This window comes from Triturus cristatus, chromosome 9 (assembly GCF_964204655.1).
Source record: "Triturus cristatus chromosome 9, aTriCri1.1, whole genome shotgun sequence".
NCBI lineage: Eukaryota > Metazoa > Chordata > Amphibia > Caudata > Salamandridae > Triturus > Triturus cristatus.
Window position 1 is genome coordinate 723,863,264 of NC_140592.1, and position 22,404 is coordinate 723,885,667.

At 49.3% G+C, this 22,404-nt stretch overlaps 1 protein-coding gene across 1 annotated transcript in view; it reads right to left on the reverse strand.

Annotated features, from left to right (window-relative positions):
* Positions 1–3,718: 3,718 nt before the first annotated feature.
* ZFTA (zinc finger translocation associated) overlaps positions 3,719–22,404 on the reverse strand; it is a 153,372-nt gene continuing 134,686 nt past the window's right edge. The window contains exon 6 of the mRNA XM_085625913.1: positions 3,719–4,889. Within this exon, the coding sequence (XP_085482039.1) occupies positions 4,366–4,889 (524 nt within the window). The 3' untranslated portion in view covers positions 3,719–4,365. The remainder of the gene's footprint in view (positions 4,890–22,404) is intronic.

Sequence of the window (22,404 nt, forward strand, 5' to 3'; positions counted from 1 at the left end):
GCTGGAAGGGAGTGTTGTGCCATGAATTTTGCACGTAGAGCCTGAATGCTTGTAATCCTGGCAGGATTGGGGTAGGCTAGCGCTTTTGAGGTGTCTATGGTGGCACCGAGTTATTGTTTTATGTGGGATGGTTGTAGATGGGACTTTGCGTGGTTTACTGTGAAGCCCAGTTGGTGAAGTAGCAGTATAGTGGCTTGCGTGTGTTGTACACACTGGCTGTATGAACTGGCTTTTATTAGCCAGTCGTCTAGGTATGGGAAGACATGGATGTGTTGTCTCTTGAGGTGTGCTGCCACTACTGCTAGGCACTTGGTGAACACTCGTGGTGCGACTCCAAACGGGAGTACTTTGAATTGGTAGTGGTGGCCGTCCACTACAAATCTGAGGAACTTCCTGTGAGCGTTGTGCACTGGAATGTGGAAATTAGCGTCTTTTAGGTCTAAGGTGGTCAGGAAGTCGTTTTGGGAAAGCAGTGCAAGTTCCAGTATATGTATCTGTTTAGGGGCCTGAGGTCTAGGATGGGCCGCAGAGTCTCGTCCCTTTTTGGTATGAGATAATATAGGGAGTAGACCCCCATATTTCGTTGGTTGGTAGGAACGTGTTCTATCGCCCTTTTCTGTAGGAGGGACATTACCTCCTGCTTTAGTGGTGTTAGATGTTCTTGTGACATTGGGCGTTGTCTGGGTGGAATGTTTGGGGGGTAGATATTAGTTCTAGGCAGTAGCCTGACCGAATTATTTGTGTTACCCATATGTCTGAGGTGATGGTAGCCCAGACAGGGAGGAAGTTTTGGAGTCTGCCCCCGACCGGCGTGGGATGGTCTGGGGGGAGTGGAGGGAAGTCATTGGGTAGGTGCGGTGGCAGAGCGGGCGGTGTTTGTCTTGCCTCTGCCTTTGTTATTGTTGCCCCTGTAGCCGCCTCTTCGGTAGCCCCTTGTAAAGGTGGACTGGGTAGGGGCCTTATATGAAGTGGAAGCGGTGTCGGAGGAGTAGCCTCTGGATGTGCTCCGAAAGGAAGAGCGGCGAAAGGAGCGCCTGGGAGTGTGTGGTTGTAAAGCTCCCATGGATTTTGCCGTGTCTGTGTCCTTTTTCATCTTTTCTAGGGCCTCATCCACTTTTGGGCCAAACAGATGTTCCTGGTCAAAGGGATGGTTGAGGATGGAGGCCTGTACCTCTGGTTTAAAACCTGAGATCCTTAGCCAGGCATGGCGACGGAGGAGGACACTAGTATTGATGGCCCTGGAGGCTGTGTCTGCTGCATCTAGAGCACAACGTATGGAGGTATTAGTAATGGTTTTGCCCTCCTGAATTAGCTCGTTGGCCCTAGGTTTGTATTTATCAGGGAGATGTTGCATTATGGCTTCTAATTCGTCATAATGGGCCCGGTCATACCTGGCTAGTAGCGCTTGTGTATTAGCGATACGCCATATGTTGGCAGCTTGGGATGCAGTACGCTTGCCTGATGCGTCCAAGAGTTTAGACTCTTTGTCAGGTGGTGGTGCTTCGCCTGACGCTTGGGAGTTGGCCCTTTTACGTGCTGTGGACACTACCAGAGAATCTAGTGGTGCTGGCCCTCTGATGTAGGAGGGATCTGTAGGGGCGGATTTATATTTCTTTTCAATGCGTGGGTTAATGACCCTGGCTCTGACTGGGTCTTTAAAGACCTCTGGCGCACGTTTTATAACTCCCTTGAGCATAGGCAATATGGAGGTAGTCCTATGTGTGGTGTCAAACGTATCGAGGAGGAGATCCTCCTCCACGGGGTCGGTATGGAGATCTACCCCGTGATAGTGTGCCGCCCTTTGCAGTAGATGGTTGAACCCCAGAGAGTCTTCTGGTGGGGAAGGTCTGGAAGGGTAGAGATCATCCTGTGGGACGTTAGGGATGTCGGGGATATTGTAATCGTCCCTTGGGTCTGGGGAGCCTGTGGGAGTGGGGTCCCCTGTAGGTAAATCTTGTGGAACGTCTCCTATGTCATCATATGGGTCCCCCTGATCAGCATCATCCGGAGAGGGTGTTGGGGAATGATGAGGTGGGGGTGGAGACTGTGGAGGAGGGGACGGTGGAGGGGGCGGTGGAGGTGGGGAAGGTACTCTGAAAGGAGAGGTAACAGAGTCCTTCCTCTTTGGAGGTGGAGGAGGTTTTTCCAGCTGTCTCTTTTTGATGTCCGGTTTTAGGATCCTTGGTTAGTGTTTTTGTAATGGATTCGGTGTAAAGAGTTCTGGTGAGGTTGGTTGGTCCGTCGCCGCCGAAGGTTTCGGGGCCGTTGGTTTTTTGGCTTTATCCGCGCGGGTTCGTTGTTTGGAACTATGCTTGGAAAAGTCTGATTGTTTGGCCGGCGCCGAGATGGATTTCGGCTTCGAAGTGTCGGTGGCCTTGTGTACTTTTGTCGGTGCCAAAGATGGTGTCGGCACTGAGGAGCTGGAGCTGGTTCACGACACAGAGCGTTTCGGTGCGGGGCTCGGTGTCGAAGCGGAGGCCATTTTCTTTTTCGGTGTTGAAGAGTGTTTATCGGCACCGACGGTGGGCTGGCTCGAGCCCGAGCCGCCGGAAGGCTTAATCAGCTTCTTTACCAGGCCGGAAGGTGCGGTGTGGGAAGCAGTGTCTTTGGTCTAGCTTAGGCCCGGAGGCGAAGGCGTGACCGAAGCCTTTTTCGGTGCCGGTGAGGGTGTGGGAGGGGATTGATTAGTACTCACGACCCTCTGTGTCGGAGTGATGTCCTCCATATCTGAATCGTCGGCTTCGGAGGCGCTGACGAGTCCCTCGTCAGTGTGGTGTTCTTCTGGAGCGTCGACGCCTTCCCCGAAGATGTCGTCCGGAATCGCCGTCGACGAGTGTGCCATGGTTCTTCTGGCCCTTCGTTCTCGAATGGTTTTCTTGGACCGGAAGGACTCTCAGGGGAGAGGCAGAGAATACATACTTCGTGGAGATCGGTGTGGGGGAATTTGGACCCACATCGAGGGCAGTTCTTGAAGGGAGTCCTTTCCATTAGCCAGGACCGGAGCTTGGGTAGGCCCGAAGGCCGTCGTCGACGACCGGAATCGAAGGTTCTTGCCGATGAGAGCCGCGTCGAGTGGGGAGATTGCGATCGAAAACAATACCGCGAGTTGGGGGTGAGGATTGCGCGTCGATTGTCGAACTGGAAGCTGTTCGGAACCGGGGCGCGAAGATCACATCAGAGCCCGATGGCGAAAAAACAATCTGAGGATGGAGCCGAAGCCCATGCACAATACGGTCCAAAGGAGGAGTCACCGACCTCGTGACTTCCAAAGACTTTCCAAGAGGAACAACAACTGCAAACATCCGGGCCCAACACCAGATGGCGATCTATGCACAAGTGTGTAATCTGCAGCTCATATGCCTCGAACATAATGAAACATGATATGCCGAAATATCCAGTGCTTTTAAGGAGAGGTAATGGACTTTCAAAGCTTGGAGGTGGAAGGAAAGTAATGGTCGTGTTTGCAGGTGTGGAAGAGATGTTTCAGTTCCTCTCCTCATCCTAGCAACAGCGAGATTGGCTGTAGCAATTTAAAAAACAGTATCACTTGCCAACTGTTAAAGGCAAGAAGGAGAGGTTAGGTAATCTCATTTACTGCCATATGCTGTAGACAACCATTCACTCAAGAAGGCTTGTGGTGACGCATGGTAGGTAGGGTTTCGCCAATCTAGATTTTGACCTATGGGTAAAGGCAGACACAGCAAATGAGCCAAACCAATCTGTTCCCAAATAAGTAATTTATTTCTGGGTTTTCTTTAGTGTGGACTAGGACCGCTCTGGTTATGGCACACTTTCGCAAGTCTTTGACAGTCAAAAGAGTGCAGTAATTTCATTATCCTGTGGCAAGGGTTCTGTACAAGATTAGATAACACAAAGGAGAACATTGTAAGTGAGCGGGTCAACTCATAGTCCTACCATGCCAAAGGTCACCTGACACATTGGCTTCTGAACAGAAGTCTTTCCTGAACCCAAATTATGAGATTACAGATTTAGATTCTGGGTGGCAGTAATTAAAACAATAAATAAATAAACATAAATCTGCAATTTAATTGCATAACATGTAAAGATCAAGTCAAGATGGGCCTCAGGCTCTATTCTGCTAGCAAATCTCCCTTGTGTTCAGACTGCAGCATCTTCTTGAAACAAAAATTTTGGCTCCATTTCCAGCCCTTCAGAAATAGATGAGTTTGTCACTTATCAATTCTCTCGAACGTAGAACAATTTTGTGCTGCTGCAAGTCTTGATGAGACAACAAACCAATCCCTTTCATTACAATTCATCATCTTTCACAATTAAAAAGGTCACCAAATGGTGGGAATGTAGCTTCTGGAAATAGTAATAATAAGAATCAGCTGTGCCTGGATTCTAGATCACAATCACATCGTCTGGGTCTGTAGTCAAGCGTGTGTTGCCAACACTGCCGCAGGCAGGGTGCGGGTGGTTGGGCTGGCCGGGCTCAAGCTGTGACTGCTTGAAGCATTCCCCAGAGTGGATATATTGCCCTGCCATTTCACTGTAGGCGTCCAAGATGCGCTGCCGTTCTTCTGGGCTGAACTCCACCGAGTAGGGGTGGACCTGCACAATGTGACGCTTAATTGTACTAACTTTCAGTGTAGCCAAGGTTCCCCCACACACCATGCAGATCAGTCCTTTCCGCCGACAGTCATAGTCCATCATGTACTCTGTCCGCCAGCGTACCTGGTAGTAGCGCTGTTGATTCTTGAAGGACGTTGTGTTGCAGGCTTCTTCCGTAGGCTGCTCTACAACCTTGGGAACGATCTGTGCAAGTGTTAGCTTTTTTGTGTTCTTCTTTGTGTCATTCTCGCTAGTTGGCAATTCCCCACTGGGTGGTAGCTCCTTATTGTTTGGTAACTGCTCTCCCAAATCATCTGTGGAACAGAAAAAGAAGGTGTAATTACATCCAGAGGCTGACTGCACGTCTACATTACATCGGTTATGTGCAGTATGAATTAGAGGAATGATTCACCAAATCTGCACCACAAGACAGTTTATCAAGACATTTTCAATCATGTTGGTAGGTATTAACTTTAAGCAACATATGTTAACAACGTCAATAGCATCTCAGTTTATTTTTTTAATCTTTTTTCCAAATTGATTTTCCTATTTCTATATTGTTCTGCCACATCTTTAAACTGAGATTCCACCTATGCTGGTCCCACCTGCTGCATCCTTCGTTTTTCATATTAACTATGAAAATATGTGCTTGCCAATAAGTGTCTCATTATGAGAGGCCCATAATTCCGGGCGGTTACCAGGGACCCATGGAAAATTCAGCATCATATTACAGGGTGAAATAAGAAAGGAGTGCGGGAAATCAGATTCGGAATTACAGATTCGCCTGGTAACTACACAATGCTCAGTGAATTTTCATGGTTCCACTCGTAATCCTGTAAATTCTGCACCTCCCTGTTAACAGAGTCCCCAGTATTGTTAAAAGTGGGGAAGCATAATATAGAACAAAAGAGGGTCCCTGAATTATAAAATGTAAGGAGAGGAAGGCAGGGTACAATATGGCAAAAAACAGAAAACCTCTCCTTAACATATAGTTCTAGAACAGGTGCTACCTCAACCTTAAACAATATATCGTTCCACAAGACAATTCACATTACATTTTTATTTATCAAAAATATATTTTTGTATGTTCATTTGTTTAAGTGAATAACATCAACATAAATTCATATACAAGCCAAAACCTGGGTTCTCAATGGAACTCAAACCATGCACTCAGTCAAAATCAGACATACCACTACATACATACCATACACTATCATACTGTCAAACATGACTAAACAGAGTAATGCCTATCAAAAATACATTACATCAATGCATAGGTAAAAACATAAGGAGGAAGAGCGACGACGCGCGTTTCGGAGGGGGGTCCACAAACCCCAATATCCTTCGTCAGGGCGCAGCTGATCAATTAAGAATGGTTTGAGTTCCATTGAGAACCCAGGTTTTGGCTCATATATGAATTTATGTTGATGTTATTCACTTAAACAAATGAAAATACATTTTTGATAAATAGAAATTTAATATGAATTAATGTCTTGTGGAACAATATATTGTTGAAGGTTGAGGTAGCACCCGTTCTAGAACTATATGTTAAGAAGAGGTTTTCTGCTAAAAAGTGGGGGTGCAGACATAACACCAATGCATGGGGGCTCTCCTATTAGGACACATTTATGAGGTTTCTATTAAACCCATGGGATCAAAAAGGGAGCCTGCCAGCCATCAGACTAACAGTCTGAATACAAATCTCAACATTCCAAAAGAATGAGAATGCTGAATCAACACCCCTTTGAGAATGTTGCATCAGCATTTCCTTAACAAGAAATAAGATTCAACACTTCTTCCTTAAGGAATTTTTTTTAATCTATCTATCTATCTATCTATCTATCTATCTATCTATCTATGTCTATCTATCCAACATACAATTAACAATAAATTAATAGCACTAGTGATATCCCATCTGCATACTAATCCACCTCATAATAATTTAGCAACCTACGAACCAATCTGGTACTCCTTTAATGTGGACCCAATGATACAAGAATACTGGTGTCATCCATCTTATTGTTGGACCCATTCTACACAACTATTAAGACATATGGGTAATGTCACCACTTTTTAATGATTCCACACATTCCCATCACTCTAAAACACTGTGTAGGGATACTTTTTCCTCACTAGAAATGGTTGTGAGAACTTAGATAACCTTTTGTTACCCTTCAGTCCCTTTCATACAAGCACCTTACTTACACGCATCAAACAAGCTTCTTCTCTAAGCAAGTTCCTTGTGGCTCTTTTAAGGCATCATAACCTGCATTTTCCTCTCTATCACCTTAGATAATACCACTCTAGTCTTCCTTCCTTTTATTCCCACTAACACTTCTAGATGTTGTATGATCCACCCACACCAACATTCTTACTGCACTCCTCAACTGACGACCACCTTGACACAAAGCCAACTGCAACCTTTCCTTAAGAGTCCTGTTCCGCCTCTCAACAAGACCACTGCTCTGGGTATAGTAAACAGATGGTCTATCTGTTCAACCCCATTCACACTTAAAAACATCCTTCCTGACCTGTGATACAAAATGTACTTTATCGTCTGTTACAATGGTCTTTCCTCTCTGTCCCACAGCTTCTTTAGAAACTTCATTACATCGTACAAGGTCACTTGGTTGGTAAACTTAACATCTAACCACCTTGAATGATAATCAATAACTACACCATGCCATGTTTGGGACAAGATCCCAACATACTGTACAGTCCTGAAATGTCTAAAGCAATTTTCTTCCATTGGGCATCCGTCCTCTGCGACTTGTTACTCCAAGCACACAGCAATCAATCTCTTATGGTTCTGTCCACATTGAAGTCTAAACCAAGCAACCAATACTCAACCCAGACTCTGTGCTTGGGCGCACTCATTCCAATATGTCCTTCATGTGCCATATTCAAAATTCAGCACCTCAATACATCTTGGCAACACCAGCAACTCACCTCTTAACAAGATATCACCCATAAACGACATTTCTGTGCTGTCATTACCAAAAGACTCCGCACCATCTGACGCCTTCCTCTTTTTAGGTCATGCTTCAGACGTGTCTTTTGACCTTCTGCAATACCTTATTTTCCTTCTTTTTATTTTTTAAATTTTTTATTGATTTTTCCAAACAATACAGATACAGTAACTATATATCGTTCAACTCACCAATACCCAACACCCCCCTGTCCATCCCTCCCGCTGAGGTCACTGGCTTAAGGAATTATACAACACTCATCCATCCTTTCTAGTTCTTTTCAAATTTCTTTGAACATCCATTTCCGTTATATGACGCCTTATCTTGCACATAGCTAATATCCATTTCAATTTCCCAGTCCTGTAACATAGAAGCCACATTGGATCTCCATTTACGTGCCACTTCTCTCTTGGCCAAGAGAAAACCCAAATTAATTGGTAGGTGCTGATAAGAGGTTGCGTCCGATTCACTCCAAATTCCTAGCAGTGCCAGAGAGGCCTTCGGGGTAATCTGAACATCAGTAGCACCCTCTAAACTTTGAGTCACCCCCTCCCAGAACTCACCTGGTTTTGTACACTCCCAGCCTGTATGTACAAATGTCTCCTCCTCTGCACACCCCCTCAGACAGTCCTCATCCAGTGCCTTCCCTATTTTATATAGTAAAACTCTGGTATAATACACCAGTTGCAGTATTTTTAACTGAATCAATCTGTAATGGGCTTTAATCGCTGCTTGTCTGGGGAATTGCAACGCCTCCCAGTCTTCATCCCCCATTTTTCCAACATCTCTCTGCCATCGTACCATCAGGGAGTTAAGTTGTGTATTCCCTATCAGGGTATGGTAGGTGAGAGAGATTACTTTTGTTAGCATTGGCCCCTCCAGTAACCTATTCTCTAGGGGTGAGGCCTCAATTACCTCTTCATCCAACGCAATTCTAGCTTGTAGCGCATGCCTTACTTGAAGGTACTTAATGATGTGAGAGTGCAAAATCTCGTTTTATTTTTGAAGATGTGTAAACGGCACCACTCCACTGGCATCCTGCACATCTGCCAACGGGGGCCTTGCTGTAGTGATTTCCTTAATAGCGTATCTACATCCTTAAACAACCGATTTGGGACCCAAAACGAGCTGTTCTGTAGCACATAGGTAAGGCCAGAGAGTGCCACCATCTTGAATAGCGCTGCTCTTCCCATTAGGGATAGAGGGACTTTTCCACAATACCCCACATCTGTTTCGAGATTACACAACAGTGGAGCTAGATTGTCCTCATAATGGGAGGCATCCCCTCCAGAAATCCAGATTCCCAGATATTTAAACCATATCTTCTCGATTCTGAGTGACATTGGGTTGAAGTCCTCTGGCCTCCACATGCCCATCAGGAAAATCAGGGATTTTACCCAGTTAATTGGCAGTCCAAAACATTCCCCAAATATTCCACACACGACTTCCAGGGTCTTACCCAACTGGCAAAATATAGGAGCACATCATCTGCATATAGAGATACGATCCTCCCGTGTAGAGCAGTCGGATCGAGGCCAGAAACTTTGACCCAAATCACATTTTTAGGACTGTGAACATATAGGGCCATTGCACCAAATCAAATGCCTTGTGGTTGACCACAGCCACCACCAAATTTTTTGCAATTACCTGAGATTCAGTCGGGTGGATCTATGGGTCATAAACCAACTCTGATCTTGATGAATCAAATCCAGGATCACTCTCCTCAGTCTATTCTCTAGTATCTGTGCTACAATTTTCGCATCTACATTTATTAGAAATATGGGTCTATAGGCGTCTCATCTATCCGGGGGCCTCAATGGTTTTAGAACCGGTATCACTGTTGCCATTCTCAAAACTCATGAGATTATGCCCTTCTCATATGCTTGAACGTACGTCTTGTGAAGTGGGGGGTACCAGTTTGGTTGATAGGCGGTGCAAGAACTCTACGGGGAGGCCATTCAGCTTTGGCGCCTTCCCAGATTGTAATTGCGATAGTGCCAGTCAACTTTTGGGGTATGCGCTTGAATGTCTTCCAGGAGCTGTATCTTCCTCTTTAGTTCCAAGCCTTTTTGCTCCCGCTTATCCACTACCTCCCCAGAGGTTATTCGCCCCCCTTACAGTAGCCTTATAGGCCTCCCAAAGGGTGGCTGCATTGCAAACCATATTTTTATTTTCTAGGAAGTACCATTCGGTTATCTCTGCAAGTCTCTTTACTGCCGTTGGAGAGGACAGCTGCCAAGCCACCATACACCATTCGCTCCTCCTGCTCTGTTGTAGGACTTGTATTTTCACTTCCAGTGGGGAGTGGTCTGATCACCCTTGCTTGGAACGTAGCCTCTGTAAATCTAGATATAATCAGGGCAGACGTAAATACACAATCTATGCGGGAGTGCATATTGTGCGCACCAGAATAATAGGAAAATCCCTTACAGGGAGTGTCAGACAGCCCCATACCCAGGACTCTGATAAAGTTCCACAGTTCCCTCCCACGGGCTGGCTATACTGATCTAAAATAAGTCTGATCCATCTCTGGGTCCATAATCTAATTGAAGTCCCTCCCTCATTACCAGTGTGACCTTCGCCAGTATGTAACTTAATGCCCGGAGGGTTTCAATCTGTAGACCAGGTGGGACATTAATCAACGTTAATATTTCTCCATTCCATTTTCCTAGAATCACGACATAGCGACCCAGGATATCTGTCCATATCTTTGTCACCATGATCGGAAGGGGCTTTTTAAGCAGTAACGCCACCCCTCTAGATCCTGTGGTAAACCCTGCATGTTCTGCCACCCTGTATCTCCAGCTCCCCAATGGCGGTGCATGATTTCCCTGCATATATGTATCTTGTAAAAACACCACACCAGCGAAATATTTTGTAAGTGCTTTAGATACTAGCCCTCTTTTATTTTTATGGCCCAGTCCATTAATATTCCAGGTCAATAAAGTAGGGTCATTCATTTCCATAGTGAGCGCAGTATACCACCTCCCTCTCCTGAGCTTCTTTGTGTGAGCTCGGTGATCTCCCCAGCAAAACTATTTACCTTTACAAAGCATAGCATATGCAAACAAACTCCCAACTTCCACCCTACCGTATTGTGGTCTTGTAAACGACCACCTTCTGAACTCACAGTAACTCGTTCGCCCCAACTCAAAACTTGCATTAACCCACAACATCCGCCGAAGGTCGAGAGTCTGCGGCGCAAAGACATGGACCATGAGGCTTCTAAAGAACTTCTCCAAAGCTGGACACTTCCCCCTTGGCTAGTTATCGAATCCAGGCAGGGAGAAGGCAGCCCTCCACTCAATCAATCCGTGTCTCTGGCGGTGGTCATATTATATCCCCCGAGGTCATTGATGTCACCACAGGTGGCGGTGTCCCAGATTCAGATTCGTCCTCATCCGTGTCTTCCCCCTTATCCCGGAGGACATCCCATCTCGTGCCGCTGTGCATGGTGGTTCGACATTGATGCTTGGATAGTCACTGGGACTAATTTCTTAGTCCCAGACATCCTCGACACTCCAGCCAGTCCCAGACCTCAGCCGGGGTTGAGAAGACGTAGGTTTCACCATCCAGCCTGACCCTGACTCTTGCAGGGTAATACAGCGCAAATTGACTACCCAAGGTCCTCAGGCACCACCCAACTGCTAGGAACATCTCTCTCAGTTTCTGCACTGTGGTATAATCTGGATACAACAGGACAGAGGCCCTCTCCAGCTTCCAAAGCCCATGCATCCAAGCCCTCTGTAGAAGAGCATACCTGTAATTTAATAGTCGTGCCTCCACTGCCCTAGTGGGAGCTCCTGCCGTGCCAGGAGGCCCGGTACCTGGTTTGCCCTCTCCACCATGAATCATTTAGAGGGCTTCACTTGAAGAGCCACAGCCATAAACCAGTCCTCTAAGGACAGCTGTACAGATGTGCTCTCGCCCCCCACTGGGAGACCCACCACTATGACATTGTTTCTCCAGGCACAGCCCTCTGCATTGTCAACTTTCCCCCGTAGAAGGGCTAATTCTTTTTCAAGCTGGGAGATATGACCCCCATGATCCAACACCGTGGGCCAAGTCCAGGCCAGTGTAGATTCCGATTCCGCAACTCTATCTACTTAGATATAGATATATCTATTTATGATCGTCCCAGAGAAGGTTCACATCATGGACTACTATCACAATCTTTCTCTCTTACCCCTCTTTAGTGTCCTTAAAAGCGGCTAGGATAATTGCTGTGTGGGATTCCAGTCCTTTCACCACTGCTGGTGGTATTTGTTACGCTGATGCCCCCAGTGTTCGGGGTGCGTCCTCCTGCACAGGGTTATTTTGCACCATGATGTGTTTCTACTTCCCCACCGGAGGGGCAGAGAGGCTCCCACCTGTCCAGAAATCGTTCATTCCAGTAGCCCTGTAGACCAAGACCCTGGGGGCCCCATCACTTTTTGTGGAATAAGGCTGCCAAACTGGTTAAAGGTTTTTTTTTTTTTTTTTTTTGAAACCGTTTATTACAAAAACTCAAAAAATATACAAAGATAGGCCTACAACCTTCCGGCCGGCCGCTAGTAAACAAAAGGAGCATATGATACACATTGTAGAGCGCGCGTTGCGGCTGAGGAAGATGCACAGGAGTTAGCAGCGTTGATAGCCACACCTTCCGGACCCCACTGTACGGTTTCATTTTAAACTGAAATAACAACCAGAAAAAACAAAAACCACAAGGCAATCTACAATCAGAAATAGCAGCATGTGCTCCCCTGAGAGGGGGACCCTACCAATCCATAGGAGTATCAAGAAGGGGAAGAGATCAGGATTAGGGCTGGGTAAAACTCAATGCCCGGAACAGGGAAGATGGGTCGGCTACGGGGATGGGGCAGGCGACGGATCGGGCAATAACGGTGGAGTACAGATTCCCCCGCGGTAGGCGTTCCAGGGGCCCCAGACTTTCACCCATGTCCCAGGCTTACCTCTCGCAACATACACCACCTTTTCCCGAAACATGCACCAATCCATATGCTCCTTCCAGGCCGAGACAGTCGGGGACCTCTGAGATCCCCACAGTTGAGCAATATCACGCTTGGCCACCATATATCCCAGAGTCACCCACCACGTCTGTGGCGCCGAGTAGTCGGTAGGTTCCCACACATTCAACAGGCATCTCCTCGCTTCGGGTAGCAGCACCACATGCGTAACCACACGCAGGACCTCATGCACACCACGCCAGAATCGCTCCACCTCCGGGCATTCCCACAATATATGCAGAAAGGTCCCCAAAGCGCCACACCCACGCTTACACAACCCGTCCACAGCATAGCCCATACGCAGAAGCCTCGGCCCCGTCATGTAGACTCTGTGGAGTATCTTGAGCTGGACGAAGCGAAGGCGGGCCGGTATGGCCACCTCTTTCGGGGAGGCCACCGCAAGGGTCCAGTCCTCGTCGTCCAGCTCCAGTCCATCGGCAACCCAAGCCTCACGAAGGGCAGTCAGCAATCCCGTGCGGTCATTGATCAGTTTTTTGTAGATCAGTGAGATCGTGCTGTCCGGAACGTGTCCATCCAGCACTCTATCCTCAAGGGGGGAACACTCCGGGATGGCTGCAACGTCCGGGAAGACGGAGCCCAGTGCATGACGGATCTGCAAATACCGAAAGTACTCCCTGCCATGCAAGTGGAACTCCGTCTGCAACATCTCGAACGTTTTAAATCCTCCCCTCGTCCAGAGATCCCCCACCTTGCTAATGCCTATCATGTCCCACTTCTCGAAGCCCTTCGAGGTCCACAGGGAGCCCAACTGCTCGGACGCGTATAGTGGTGACGCCCGGGTCAGACGATCCTTCCACCCCATCGCCACATTAGCCGCGTGCCACACTCGCACCATGACACGCGTGGGGCCGGTCAGCCGAGCGTCGGGCGTGCTGGAGTAGAGCGCTCGATTATAGTCCCCACCCGGGAGTAGCATCTTATCCATTTCGAATGCCGGGTTTAAAGCGGGCCCATACAGGCCGTGATTAATCGCAGCCAGCTGGGAGGCCCAATAGTATCGTTTGATAACCGGGAGGGCAATCCCGCCGTCATACCATGGGAGCGTCAGCTTCGCCAGGGCGATACGCGGCCTCCCGTCCCAGAACAGGCGGCGCTGTAAACTCTCCACCTCACGGAAGTAGCGCGCTGGGACAGGGTCCATAGTATTCTGCAAAGCGTAGAGGAAGCGCGGCAGAGACATCATCTTAAACAATGCCGCCCGGCCGAGCGGCGAGAGCGGCAAGCGCCGCCAGCGCGTGACATCTTCCTTCAGGCGCTGGAGGGGGGGAAGCAAGTTCCGATCATACCGGGCCTCCGGGTCCAGAGTAATGAAGACACCCAGGTACCGAAATCCCCCCGGGGCGATCTGGATCGGACAGCCCCGCGGGAGAATGGGCGCCTCCCCAGAGAGAACATACATGCACGATTTAGCCCAGTTGATGACAAGGCCGGAGTTACGACCAAAGGAATGCAAAACATCAACCAGTACTATAAGTGAGTTACGTGGGGAAGCTAGGTACAAGAGGATGTCATCAGCGTATAGGGATACGCGGTCCTCATGCTCGGGGGTCCAACGGAGACCACGGATGGAAGGCTCCCACCGCAGCCACTCTGCCAGGGGCTCCGAGGCAAGCGCAAACAGGAGCGGCGATAAGGGGCAGCCCTGCCGCGTGCCCCGGCCCAGCTCGAACGGAGCCGATACTCTGCCGTTCACCACCACCACCTGCGCCAATGGGCCCGAATACAGCAATTTGACCCAACTGATGAACCCTGCGCCAAAGCCAAACTTCGCAAGCATCGCCCAGATGTATGGCCATTCAAGCGTATCAAACGCCATGGTGGCGTCCAGGGATGCCAAAATGGCCGGCTCCCGTATGTACTGAACACGTGCAAGCACCCCATGCAAACGCCGCAAGTTAAGAGCTGTGTTACGATGGGGAATAAAGCCGGACTGATCCTGGTGAACCAGTTCGCCCACCACGCCGACCAGCCGATTGGCCAGGACCTTGGCGAGAATTTTAGGCTCCGCGTTCAGTAGCGAAATGGGCCGATCGGAGGTAACCCGGTCCCGAGGTCTCCCCTCCTTGTGGATAACCACGATTGTAGCCAGACGCTGGTCCAGCGGGAGGGAGCCCACCGAATGAGCCTCCAGGAACATCGATCGGAGATGTGGTGCCAGCGTATCCGGTCTCAATTTGTACAACTCGATGGGGAGACCATTAGGACCCATGGCCTTGCCGGAAGCGACCGAACGTATGGCGAGGGCAATTTCGTCGGAGGTTGGAGCGGCGTCCAACGACACTCTGTCCTCCTCCGAAAGGGAAGGCAGTGCGATATCCCTGAGCAGGGTACGGGAATCCTCTTCAGAGCAGGAAGACACCGGGGAATACACCCCACGGAAATAGTCCGCGAAGCAGGAGACAATTTCTTCCGGCTCAGTAACACACACACCGTCTGTTTTCTCAATCAGCGGGACTACACGACTCGCTCTCTCCTTTTTGTCCAGCCACGCAATCAATTTACCAGCCTTATCACCCACATCATACAATCTGCCCTGTTGCTCTCTACTGAGGCCCCTGGCTGCCTCCGTGACGAGGGCCCTATAGGCCGCTTGCTTGAGGTGGAGGACATGTAATACGGCATCCGTCACCCCACTTTCTAGATTACCCTCCAACTCGGCTATCTCAGCTTCCACCCGGGTCACCTCCTCCCGCTCGCGCCTCCGGGTGTGGGAAATGAGGGACAGGGCCTCTCCTCGTAGTACTGTCTTGAATGCCTCCCACAGAGAGACAGCCGAAGGCACGGACCCCACATTCTCGTCAAAGTAGCGCTGGAGGGATTTAATCAATTCAGCGCGAATAGTGGGGTCGCGCAAGTACCAGGGATTGATCGGGACCACCCTACCCTCACCCCTCGGAAAAAGGTCCAGGTGTAACAGGAGCGGGGAATGGTCCGAGATACCCCGTGCCAAATGGCGCACCTCTCCCACCCTCCCAACATAGGCCGCCGGGACCAGGACATAATCTAGTCGTGAGAGACTACCATGGGCCCCCGAATGGAAGGTATACTGTAACTGCGTGGGATGTTTTAAACGCCAGCAATCCACCAATCCCAAAGTGTCCAATAGACCAGAGAGCCACGCTTGGGCCCGGGGGAGGTCCCTAGGGGGGTGACGATCCACAGTCCCGGAAACCACCGCATTGAAATCCCCCCCCCACCACCAGAATCCCCCCCGGAAGGCCAAGGAGGAGGCGCCCCAGGTCCGCAAAGGTAGTCGACTGCAGCCCCGGTGGGACGTATACTGACACAAAAACCACCACTTTGCCCTCCATCCTTCCCACCAAGACCGCATAACGTCCCCTGTCGTCATGGAGCACCTCATCAATCTCCAGCGGAAGCGAGTTCTTAACCATGATGCCCACACCCCTTGAGCCAGACGTGAAGCCCGAATGGGCCACTAGGCGATAGCCACGCCGATTCATGGCGCAGAAGGAGTTGCCAATGAGGTGTGTCTCCTGCAAAAAAACTACATCGGGCGAGATGCGCTTCAAGAACTGCAGGACCACCCCACGTTTAATCCTGTCCCCCAGTCCATTCACGTTCCAGGACAACAGAGTTAGTTCCCTACCCCCCATCATAGACAAGAGCCACCATTCGTCCCCCCGAGAGCACTATAGAGCTAGCACAATGATACTTTTGCCTTGTGGTGAAAACAAACAACACCCCCCCATCCCTACCCACCCACCCCAACAAAACTCCCCCCTCCCTGCACCCCTGCATGAGCCCGAACAGCCCCCCCAACGTGCAGTGTGCTTGTCGCCCCGTATATATAATAAAAACTAGCTAAGCCCCCTAGAGGAGGAGGGAGAACCCCCAAGAGACCCCATACAACCTCCATAGGAGGGGAAATTATACAGACAGATGCTTAATCGAGAGTGGCAACATTTTTGTCCAGAGTGAAGCCCAACATCACCCCCTCAGTCCCGATCCAGTGTGCCACCCCCCCCGCCCCCCAGATCACGATCCCCAGACAGAGTGTCCAGCCAGTCTCCGGCCGCTTCGGGGCGATCAAAAAAGTGCGTGCGACCCTCTACCTCCACTCGCAGCTTGGCTGGGAAGAGCATTGCGTATTTAAGGTTCAAGTCCCGAAGACGGCGCTTGACGCCCTGGAAGCTCAGTCTCTGCTTCTGGACCGCTGGGGTGAAATCCGGATAAAAGTTCACCTCCATGTTGTCAAGCTTAACCGGCCCCAAAAGTCTGGAGGCTTGCAGGATAGCGTCTCTGTCCCGAAAGTTGAAAATCCGGGCAATGAGGGGCCGCGGAGGGGCCCTGACCTTCGGCCTTCCCCCGGGAACCCTGTAGGCCCGCTCCACCGCGAAGAATTTACTCAGCCCCCATGGCTGGAGATGGGTAGCGATCAGGTCCTCCACAAATAGGTCCGCCGCCGCTTCCTCCCGTCCCTCGGGTACTCCGATGATGCGGATGTTGTTTCTCCGGGCCCGACTCTCGGAGTCCTCCAGGCGCCGATCCATAAGCGCGCTCGCCTGACTAAGCCGGCGCACCTCTGTTTGTAGCGCCGCCACATCAGTAGTAAGGCCCGATGCGGTGTGGGCCAAAGAATCAACTCGGTCGTTGGTCTTGGAAAGATCGGCCCTCACCAGGCCAACATCCACGAGGACCGAGTCGATCTTCTGTGCCAGTGTGTCGAACCGCTGGCCTACCGAGGCCTTCATCTCGGCAATGGCGCCCATGACATCCCGCAGAGTCAGATCCGTGGGCAGGTCCGGGGCATCAGGAGGGTCCTCAGGGGATTTGTGCGGTCCGCCGGGAGATCCCTTCTGGAGGGTATAGCGGTCCATACTGTTGGCCTGATGGGTGGTGCCACGCCGGGTCGGCTTGGTCTTTGCCCGGTCTCCATCTTGTTTGGTGGCCATGGCCACTAGTCTCCCGGTCACACCAGTCACGTCGTGAAGGGCAGGCAATCAGGGCCACAAGCTCCGGGGGGGGCCACCCCCGATCGGCGGGGTGGGTCACAGCCGGCGGGCAGGCCAAGTCTCCCAGCGAGACCACACCAACGCAAAGAGCCCCGCGACCCAACCCTGCAGTGATTGCAAGGGGGTGCGAAAGCGAAAGCGAGGAGTGCGCGACTCGCCAGGCCCGGCCCGCCGCTGTTGTTCACTTTGTCACTGGGTCACCCCTCAGCGCAAATCCGGGGTCTGGCGAGGAGAAGGCCGCAGACTTCAATCGGTGCTCACTCCGGTGTCCGAGGTCCGATTTGACAACGGGAAACGGGTGCCACCTCAGCTCAGGCTCACCAACACATTCCCCTCATCCGAGACAGGATACATTCAGGATAGTCGTGGGAGGTTGCGGAGGTCCTCGGGAGCCTCGCACCTACGCGGCCATCTTGGTTGCGCGCTAGGCACCTCCCCCCTGGTTAAAGGTTTTTGTGATCACATTACAACTGGACTATGTGAGCCCTACTCTGTACTGGCTCCCAATCAAAAGCTGCAATGATTTGAAGAGTCGTTCCCTTAACACAAAAAGCCATCAGCAATGATAGGCCCACTTATCTATAAACTTAATACTAACCAATCAGGTCTTGTGTGTAGATCCACTTTTTTGATGCATCATCAATGCTGTGGAAAACAATATGCTCTGGTCACTGGATAACCAAGGTCCCCTTCTCTTGAACACTACCCAAGGACTATAACATTTGGATGACTGCTTACAGTTTATCAAAATTCCTGAAAACTCAACCTGTTAAATAAGCCTTCTATGAGATCTAATGTTACTTTAGCTACAGTTAGGCCTTTTCTATATGAAATATATATTCAAGAATTTGAGAAGCATAAATCAGATACTCTGGTTTCCCATGCTATGAATCCGCATCAAGAAGCAATATGTGTGTAAAATAAACATAAAAACATCAGTTGCCCTAGAAGAGTCATGTGCACTCAAACAGGATTTGAAACAGAAGGGAGTCTGTTGTCTCACATGCATATGAAACTTCCAATACAGAACAAGCAGGGAGTCTGAGGATGTGTTTGCTGGCTGGCTGCTAATAGGCACACCAGAGAGTGATCTTGCAACATTTGCTTGATTGTTGTGCTTGCAGCCAGGAGTTACATTTATGGAGTAAGTTTTACTGCATGGTTCCGTATGCAGGAATGACACATGTTCATCACCTATGAAGCAAAGGGGTGTTTATTCTACCTATGACATTTGTGGAATATGCAGAGGGAATGTGGTAGGAACTTTTGGCCTAATTTACATTTTTCACAAAATGTGGTCGCAATATGCACAACTAACTTTTGAGAAATATATAGAATTTTATGAACTGACCTGTGTATTATTAGGTCAACTGACAAAATACCTAATCACAAGGCGTTCACAAAATGACCTGCCTAATTAATATTCATTAAACACATTACAATTTGTGCACTTTGTTATGGGCTCCAATTACAGGAATGGTGGCCTGCTATGTACAGCAGACCACCATCCCTATGACTGCATTTTTTTTTTTAAACATAATAAAAGCAGCTCGTATTTTTAGGTCTCGCCTGACCCAGCGCAGGTCTGGCGAGACATTTAGTAGGTGGGTTTTGAAAGTGCTACCCACATTTTTGTGCTGGCTACAAACTTCAGTGCACGATGGCGTGCACGCGCACAGCTGCTCCCCACATTCCCCCCTCCCTTCTCGCCCAGCCATCTGCCTTTCCTGCGCTAGCCTTCAGCACCATGCCCCTTCCCCCGCTGCTTTTGCGCGTCATCACGATCACTTTCGGTTTCAGAGTGATCGCGATCACTTTCGCTTTTACGGCCGCGCGGCGTTACTTTTACTGCCGCGCAGCCAATGCTTGTTACCTCTACCCATGTGTTCTCTTTTTCAATTCACCCTCTTATCCTCGCTTTTCTTCTTTCTTCCACTTACTACTTTGCTCTTCTCCCTTTGTTCACTCTTCTCTCCGATCCCCTTTTTCTTTCTTCTTATGTTCCGTCTTATGCCTTTCTTCCCTCTCCCTCTTCTTCTGATCACACCTTGTTTCTATTCTCCCACCTTGTGCATTAATTTTCACCCCAAGGAGGGTGACTGTCACCCCTTTCAGTTCGCTTTTGTGATTGCTCTTAGAGCCTCCTCTGCCTCTCTCTCTCTGTCTCTCTTTCTCCTGTCACTTCTCTGCTGTCTCTGCATTTCCGTCACCCCATCTCTCCCCGTTGCTCCTACACCCCTTCCCTTCTTCTACATGTATACTGGAGCATTTACCAAACCTTTCTGCAACTAAAGCTGGGACCTTTCTTGACTAATAAAAAGGAATATGCTACTTACCAGTATGCATCTGTTCTTGGCATGTAGAGCTGCAGATCTACACACTTGTGCATAGATCGTCATCTGGTGTTGGGCCCGGATGTTTGCAGTTGTTTTTCCTCTTGGAAAGTCTTTGGAAGTCACGAGGTCGGTGACTCCTCCTTGGGATCGTATTGCGCATGGACTTAGGCTCCATCCTCAGATTGTTTTTCGCCAGCAGGGAAATGATGGAGCGTAGTAATAAACAGTGAAGATGCCCATGTGTGTTGTATCTAAATAAGATAAACTGGAACAGATAAAGGTAGCCGGGGAGGCGGGTGGGCGTGTGTAGATTTGCAGCTCTACATGCCAAGAACAGATGCATACTGGTAAGTAGCATATTCCGTTCGAGGCATATGAGCTGCAGATTACACACTTGTGCATAGATTATATCGCAGTACCCACCGTTAGCGGCGACCACCCGTATCTGTTGCAGTGGTTTGAAATAATGTTTTGAGTACAGCCTGGCCCACACAAGCTTGTTGCTTAGTTTGCACATCTACACAATAGTGTTTAGTGAAAGTGTGCGGTGTTGACCATGTAGCTGCTTTGCAGATATCATCTAATGGGATGTTTCCTAGAAAAGCCATTGAAGCCCCTATTTTACGTGTAGAATGGGCTTTAGGGGGAACGGATAGCGTTCGTTTTGCTTTGTGGTAGCAAATCTGAATGCATTTGACAATCCACCTAGCTATACCCGACTTGGAGATGGGGTTGCCCTTGTGTGGTGGAGAGAAAGAGACAAACAGTTGTCTTACGGAAAGGTTGTGTTCTCTCGATGTAGTAGAGTAAGGCTAGTTTGACATCTAGTGTGTGTAGAGCTCTTTCTGCAACAGTTTGTGGTTGCGAGAAGAATACAGGTAGTTCTACAGATTGGTTTAGGTGAAAAGGAGAAATGACTTTAGGGAGGAATTTTGGGTTGGTACGGAGAACAACTTTGTTATGGTGCATTTGTAGAAAAGGTTCTTGAATGGTAAATGCTTGTATCTCACTGACCCTTCTGAGGGAAGTTATGGCAACGAGAAAAGCGGTTTTCCAGGTTAAAAATTGGAGTTCACATTTGCGCAATGGTTCGAAGGGAGGCCCCATTAGTCTGGTGAGAACGATATTTAGGTTCCACACGGGTGAGGGTGGCACTCTGGGGGGAATAATTCTTTTAAGGCCTTCCATGAAGGCTTTAATGGCAGGTACTGTAAAGAGTTATAGATGTTGCCTGTTTTGTAGGTAAGCTGCTATAGCCGCGAGGTGCAGGCGAATGGACGTATAGGCTAGATTACACCTTTGTAGGTGGAGTAAGTAGCCTATGATGTGTTGAATGGAGACGTCTAGGGGATTGATGGTATTGTTGTGACAATAGACAACAAAACGTTTCCACTTGGTGGCGCAGCACGCTCTAGTGGTGGGTCGCCTAGCTTCCTTGATGACGTTCATACAGTCAGGGGGAAGATTTAGATAACCGAATTCTATGACTTCAGGAGCCAGATCGCAAGGTTGAGCGGAGCTGGGTCCGGGTGTCTGATCTCTCCATGGTTCTGGGTTAAGAGGTGTGGAGAGAGGCGTAATTTTTGGTGCGGTACTACAAATAGTTCCAGCAGTGTGGTGTACCACGGTTGTCTGGCCCAAGTTGGAGCTACTAGGATTAGTGTAAGGGAGTGTTGCGGTAGTTTGCGCACCACTAGTGGAATGAGTGGGAGAGGCGGAAAAGCGTACGCAAATCTGCCTGACCAGTTCATCCATATCGCATTTCCTTTGGACAATGGGTGTGGATATCTGGCGGCGAAGCTTGGGCATTTGGTGTTTTCGTGGGTGGCGAAGAGGTTTATCTGTGGATGCTGCCACATCTGAAAGTACGGGTGTAGAACTGGTGGGTGGAGTTCCCACTCGTGGATTTGTTGTGTTTGTCTGCTGAGCAGATCTGCCATAGTGTTTTGGACTCCTGGGACATGCTGAGCTAGGAGAAAGATTTTCTGGGGTATGGCCCATCTCCATATGCTCTGTGCTAGCTGAGAGAGCTGTGGAGAGTGTGTGCCGCCTTGTTTTTGAATATAGTGCATAGCTGTCATGTCTGTGCGGATTAGGACTGCCTTGCTTGAAATCTGTGTTTGAAAAGATTTTAGGGCTAAGAAGATCGCTAGTAACTCCAGATGGTTGATGTGGAGTAACTTTTGTTGAGGTGTCCATGTGCCCTGCACGGTGAGATGTAATAGATGAGCTCCCCAGCCGGAGAGCGAGGAGTCTGTGGTTAGTACTATCTGGGGAACGGGGTCCAGGAACGGTCGACCTTTGGAAAGGTTTGTGGTGGTCCACCACTGCAGAGAGCGATGGGTGCGACCGTCTACCAACACCAGATCTGTTAATTGACCCTGGGCCTGGTTCCATTGGCGCGCTAAGCACTCTTGGAGAGGACCCATCTGGAGTCTTGCGTGAGGTACTATGAAGATGCAAGAGGCCATCATCCCTATTAGTTGCATAAACACCCGAGCTGGAAGGGAGTGTTGTGCTA